Source organism: Callorhinus ursinus, unplaced genomic scaffold, assembly GCF_003265705.2.
Source record: "Callorhinus ursinus isolate GAN/ISIS: 27379988/994484 unplaced genomic scaffold, GSC_fseal_2.0 scaffold19, whole genome shotgun sequence".
Lineage (NCBI taxonomy): Eukaryota > Metazoa > Chordata > Mammalia > Carnivora > Otariidae > Callorhinus > Callorhinus ursinus.
In genome coordinates this window covers 20,015,354-20,022,201 of record NW_027397081.1, presented here as the reverse complement: position 1 = coordinate 20,022,201, position 6,848 = coordinate 20,015,354, and the positions used below count along the sequence as shown (strand labels likewise).

Here is a 6,848-nt window from a genome sequence, read left to right as displayed (position 1 = left end):
TTCAGGATATGAACAAAGATAGAAATGCAAAGATAGAGACCAGTATGATACCCTTAATAGCCTTAAGAGAACTTGACATAAATTCTGCAACATGGGGAGAGCTACTGTAATACCTCAAACCCAGGTTCAAAAAACAAACTTGAGAAAATAGTTCATATAAGGAAACCCTCCCCTCCTATAGTACCACACCTTTCACAGTTCTTTACCAGTTCAGCTCCTTACCTTTACCTTAGGAGCTCAAACAACTGGGGACATTACAGAGGGAGGGTGGTGTGTTTCGGGAGTCACATCTGGTGATCTTTCCATTCTTTGGGGGGTCTTGACGTATTTAGCATACATCAACCTGCATCCATCCATAAAAGTTTTTCTGAGTATCTAGCATCCAAACATCATAAATAAGTGAAGCAACAACATGTCCTAAATATCAATTAGAAAATATGGCCAAAATAGGTAACACTAATATTTAACCATACCTTAATCATAAAATAGATGACCGAAATGCAATTAAAAACCAAAGGGAATATAGAACCCACTAAACATAGGTGAGAAATATAAAATTTCAGAGCACCAAAAGGTCATCCAGAAAGTTAAAAGAAAAGAGTCTCAAGAAATAAAGGAAGATTTGAAATACTCATTAACGGTAGGAATCTTCCCCTTACATTAGTCCTTTATGTAACTCAACTCAGCTCTAATTGATTACCTTCTTTTTAAAGTCACTCCATTGGATGAGATTATTGGGGGAATGATTAAGTAGTGGAATATGGGCCAAACCTCTGAAAAAGGTAATCCAGGAGAGAGAAAATGTCCGATGAGAGAATTGGAAGCAAACCATCATGAAGTAGTGTCACAGAATCTAGGAACAAAGAGAACCTTGGGATAAGCCTTCATATCTATTTATTTGGAGGTTGCTAGGAAGAATAATTTTGATTGAGTGGAAAGGGGTGATGAATAAGTAGATCTGGAGATTGCAGACCCATGACTGCAAAAGTCTGGAAGTAGAAAGATCAGTGGTAATGATCACTGGGTCTGTGAGCAGATGACTTGGAGATTCTCAGCACCTTCCTGGTCATAAACCTTGTGAGCCTAAGTGTCAACCACATCCTGCTGACTATGAGATGTTCCACTTAATAAAACAAAGCATCTCTCTCTCTCTGATTCTTTGCAATGGCAGTTGTTTTGAGTTGGAACATATTTTCAGAGAGGCACTCAGTTTTACCGTGGCTCATCCCTCAACCTCTAGTCATGAACACCAACTCGTGTAGATGAGCATGCATAGATACCGAAGCACGATTTGCTTGGGTTTGGAAAATTAAGAGCCTATGATACATATAACTCTGTATAATAATATAGACAAACAGAACATTATTCACTCACATTTGAGAAAAATCTAAGTGGTTCTACTTGACAGAATGTAGGACAGAGAAACCAGAGGGTTTTGATCCAGTCCCACTTCTACCACAAGGTTGCTGCATGAGCTCAGATAAAGGGGGACAAAGGGTCCCGGGAGGTATGTAGCTGAGTGGGATAGCCTGTATCTGATGGTGCAAAGATTAGTGAGTGTTAAGTGTTAAGTGCTTCCCATGAGAGTGTAAGAGAGCAGAGATCTCTCTGTTTAGGAAGTGCCCTCCCCATGATATGCTTGGCACTGGCTGGACTGGCAAACGTTCTTGGCAGACACAGGTCGTACTAAGCCTCCACACTTTGATTGGGCCTCGGTGCCCATCTGATTTATCTCACAAGTCAGAGCACTTTTGAGAGTGTAGGCATCATTAAGAATCATGCACAAACTCCTCTGGTGAACATGGACATAGGACATTCCTACACAGATATGAAACCCAACAATTTGATTAATCTCCTGTCCATCATCCCCTTTTGTCTCCCTACTGTTCTCTCTCCCCATTTCCACTCGGGCTTCCAATCATCCTCTATTCTACCAATTTTGCTTTCCCTGAAAATTATGCACATATCACTCATCCCTGCTTCTGCAAGATGTTCCCTTCTCTTTTACTCTATGCACTTTCCAACCTTCTGTCTGACATTCATTCATCCTCCCCTATTATTCATCCTTCAAAGTCTAGCATTCGTGCCACCTTTTCTGCAAAGCCTTCCCAAAGACCCCTAAGTAGAAATAATCACTCACTCCTCTGAGCTTTTAGTTTCTCTGTGTCTATGGTGCTATTGTGGTCATTCAATTATTAAAAGAAAGGACACTGGAGTCAGATGGTAGGACTTTTAATTCCTGTTTTGTGACTTGCTAGCTGGGAAAATTACTTAGCTTTCTCATGTATAAAATGCAGATACAACTACTACTGATACTTAATAGGATTATGGTGAGGGTCAATGAGTTAATAGATGTAAAGTGCTTATGAAAAATACCTAGCATGTGGTAAGCCCTAAGAAGAGTTTTCTGTTGGTATCATCACATTTTATTATGGACAATTCTATAATATCTGATTCTAACAACAAATGGTGGAATCCTTCAGGGCAGAGACGTTTTTTGTCTTTATAGACTTAGTTAGCATGAGAATAGTATCTGCTGAAAAACGGATGTTTAATAAATACTAGCTGAATTATTTCTCTAGGGCGTCTTGCTGGAAAAGAGATTTGGGGGTATTAGGCTGACCTTTAACCAAATTGAAACCCACAGAACTGCCTTTTTGTTTCTCTTTCCCTCAACCATAAACAGACAGCTCTCTTTCTCAGCTAGACATCAGCTCATTTCTGCTACTTCCAGGGGAATTTGCTTTTAAAAAGAGAATATAGAATTTGGGAGGAAATTCATTTTTTAATTTATTTCGTGATTAGTTTCAGAGGTAGAATTTAGTGGTTCATCAGTTGTATATACCATCCAGTGCTCATTACATCAAATGCCCTCCTTAAGGCCCATCACCCAATTCATTTTTTAATGACAGAATTCCAGGCATGAAAAACATAAAATACTTGGGAACAGGCGCTCTGACCAACATGATTTAGCGTATACCTTTATGAAGACTTTAAAGTTGGCTCAATGTACACAGTTCGTGTCCCCCTTCCTTGTTTTATTCTAGTAGTCAGAATATAGTAATAAGAATGTTAATGGATTCACAGGATCTGAACCCTTTTTAAGGAAAAACACTAGGCTATATTTTATTGTTCCAGCATAGACTGTCAGGCCCCAGGCCTCCCACCTTCTCCTAATTGGGGGTTCAGAAAAGAAATCATTGAATAAGCTAAATAAATGAATCTTGTGAATGTTTTGTTAACCTGAATTTCAATATTTCTGAAGCAAAACTTGCTTTTACTTTAAACATTTTTGGATTCCTTGAGTGTATTGTGGGAGGGAATGGAGAAAATCTCTGGGCATCGCTAGGTCCTATTCTTCTTTATGAAACTAATTATTGAATAAAGTGAACAGCTCAGCTGAAAGGAGAGTCAAAGTGGTTGCCTCAGAAAACTCTGTTTCTAATTAAGAAATAAAGAGGGAGGAGGGTTAAAGCATAGAATGCCACTCACTCCACAGTCTCTCCAGCAGACTGAAACAAGGAACACAAGGAGCTTAACTTGGAAGCCTTAGAATAAATTCATGGGAGCCCTGGGGCTCTTTGAGTCTTCCCTGGAAAACCACTGGTTCAGTCTAAAAACTTGACCTGATAAAACCACTGTTTTATCACACTCATAATCACCCTATGAGCTGGTAGTGAAATGGAAACATCTAAACTAGGGCATTAGTCACAAAGCTTTCACTTTCCTTATATAGTTGGGAGCTTATCGTATTTGCCTAAGGACCTACAAGCAGAGAGGACAACCATGCGATGGAGAGGAAACCATCTTTGCTGATAAGTGCTAAGTTATTCCCCTTTTATACAGTTGAGGAGACAGAGAAAACATTTTATTTTGCCTCTGACGTTTAGTCCGTTCATATTGAAAGAGAGAAGATCCTATCATGCTCTCAATTAGTTATTTAAAATCCCTTTCTTCTGCTTATTGCCTTTCCTCATAAACTTGATCTCATATATAGTTTAGAGGGACATAGGCTGGGAAAGGTAGACAAAATGCTTCAGGGCCAAAGACAATCTTTCTTCCTTGTAGCGGTAGAAGTTTCTTCACAGAAGAAAGGCAAAACAACAGTAACCCAGACTGTTATTTTGAAGCTGGGGGAGCAGACTTAGGTAAAACAAGAAAACAAAATAAACAAAACAATGAAGTATTGTGATAGAGTGAGCCATGCCTTCCAGCGTGTGCTGAAAAGTCACGTGTGAGGATTTCAGAAGGATATTTCGCATGTGGGATCAGAAGAATTCCATTCCATCAACCCATCCATCCACTCTTACTAACTCTCAGGAACGTGGTTTGTCCTGTGCAAAATTATTTTCAGGGCTGTTTTAACTTCTTTATTCCTCAAAGTATAAATTAAAGGGTTCAGCATTGGTCCTACCAGATTCATCAGAATTTGAACCACAGTGCCCAGCACGGGGTTAGGCGTGGGCTGCAGGTAGACAGTGATGATGTGCCTGTAGGCACAAAGGATGGCAATGAGGTGGGCACTGCAAGTGGAGAAGGCCCGGCAGCGGCCGTCCGCTGAACGAATATGCAAGATGGAGATGGTGATTCGCGTGTAGGATAAGAGGTTAGGAGAAAGCAGAGGAGAGATACCAGGCCAATGTTGGTGAAACTCACCCTCTGGGCTAAGGATACATCAGCACAGGCCAACGGCAAGAGTGCTGGAATATCACAGAAGAAGTGATCCACTTCATTAGGACCACAGTATGGCAAAGTGAAAGTGAGCAAAGTCAAGATACTGGAATGGATACACCCTAACAGCCATGTGCCCACAGCCAGAGCCCCACAGATTCTAGGGCTCATGATGACTGTGTACCGCAGAGGGTAGCAGATAGCAGTGAAGCGGTCGTAGGCCATCACGGTATACAAGAAGCATTCAGTGCTGCCAAGGAAATGGAAGAAGAAGAGCTGGGAGACACAGTTCTCATAGGAAATGAGTGGGCTCAGTCCCATGAGGTACAGTAGCATTTTAAGACAGGTCACAGAAGAGAAACGCATGTCAAACACAGACAAGTTCCCCGGGAAAAAATACATGGGTGTGTGAAGGCGAGTGGAAGAAAGAATAGCCACCAGGATGGACACATTTCCCAGCAGGGTGCAGGCATAGAAGGGCAAGAACAAGACAAAAAGCATAGTCTTTAGCCCCTTTGTGTGGGGAATCCCCAACAAGATGAATTCAGTCACCACTGAGCAGTTCTTCTTCCCCATGGGAGATGGTCCTAGGGGAGGAAAAGGAAGCACAGGACATGGAAGAATGCCCTGGCTTGATGGCAGAGAACATACTGGGCAAATGAAATGTGTAATTGGAATGATAGCATTTTGGTTCAAAGTTAAGGAAAAATTGCTGAAGACCCATATCACAGGGCATTTTAACCGGAATATACTTGTCATAGAAAACTTAATGGTTACTGTGCCATATATTTTTGTTACACCAATTCTAAATGCAGACATCCCTTATTAAAACAATACTTAAAAAAAAAAGTATCTTAGAGCAAAGATTTTCAAAGGGAAGGACAGGGCCCACACAAATGTGTGCTCCTTCAGAGAGGAAGGATATCAGAAGCCTCAGAATCAACCAGGGCTTTTTCACATGTTGAGATATGAACTATAACTCAAAAATCACTATATTTGTAATTAAGGTAATTACAAACTTCTACCTAAGCCCAAAACAGCCATGATTCATGACAATCTTTCTTGAAAAGGTCAAAATCAGTAGTTGGTGTGATTATGCCAAAGTATTCTGTAACTTTTGGCTCTGTCCTTTGGAATAAATATGTATTTTATATTTATCCAGAGAATTAGGAACGGCAAAAGAAGAACCCCATTATACTAAGTCCTTTTGAAAGTTCTGGGGCTTGGCACCATGGGGATTTAAGGATTGCTTTTATGGGTAACTAGAAGTTAGCCCAGTGTAGCTAGAAAGAAGGCAGTCTATCTATCTGTCAGGCCAAGGCCAATGCTAGTTGCTAGTACCACACCAATAGCCCAGTTAGCTCAGTTCCTTAATAAGAACTAGTCTGTTCCCAGAGTAGATAGAAAATAACTAAAACATGCAGGGGGATGATCCCTCCTAGAGAACTATCATCACAGCCCATCAGTTTGTTTCTCGGTGAAGATAATGGAAGCACAAAACCCCATGATTTCTGGCACTATTCTCAGAGGGTCTGGTCCCACCACTTGAATGAGCCACAGCAACTCACATACGTACACACACCACACATTATGTCCTTTAGCACTGAGCAGTCAGACAAAAGGCAGCAGGAGGAGATTCACTCTGTCTAGCACCCTGCTAAATTGATGCAATAATCCTATCTTGGGACAGATTTTGGTAGACTTGTCAAAATCATATTCCAAGGTGCCTACCCAATCACTCTTGGTGTTTCATGAATGGAAAACTAATGCAGTGATTGATGCTAACAGGGGGAAGCTGAAAAACGTAGGAGGTGAATGGAGATTGCTTGTATGAGCAAGACTCATACAGTTCATTGACCTTCATGCCTAAGGAAACTGGCCACAAGTATACAAGGAGCAGAGGTATCGGGACATGTCTAGGCATCAGCATGGATTACATCCAGATGGCTCTGCTGCAATGAAGAGTTCTCAGAAGGCCTACTTGAGGTGCTACAGAGTTCTCTCACCATCAGGGTGTGCATACCTTGTCCCTTATCATCCTTCACCGCCTGTCCTTCACCCCCATCCCTGATCAATAATTCATCTTGGGCCCTGATGGCACCCAGCCCACATCAAATTCCACTCTTAAACCATTATCCACATAGCCTTGAAGAAAGGTGTTCTCAAAATCAACTACC

The 6,848-nt window shown here is 41.2% G+C and overlaps 1 protein-coding gene across 1 annotated transcript; it reads right to left on the bottom strand.

Moving 5' to 3' along the window:
• Positions 1-4,309: 4,309 nt before the first annotated feature.
• Positions 4,310-5,247, bottom strand: LOC112840582 (olfactory receptor 10D3-like). Its single transcript, XM_025894000.1, is given in 2 exon segments — positions 4,310-4,608; positions 4,611-5,247. Coding segments are annotated over 2 exon segments (936 nt in total).
• Positions 5,248-6,848: the final 1,601 nt, after the last annotated feature.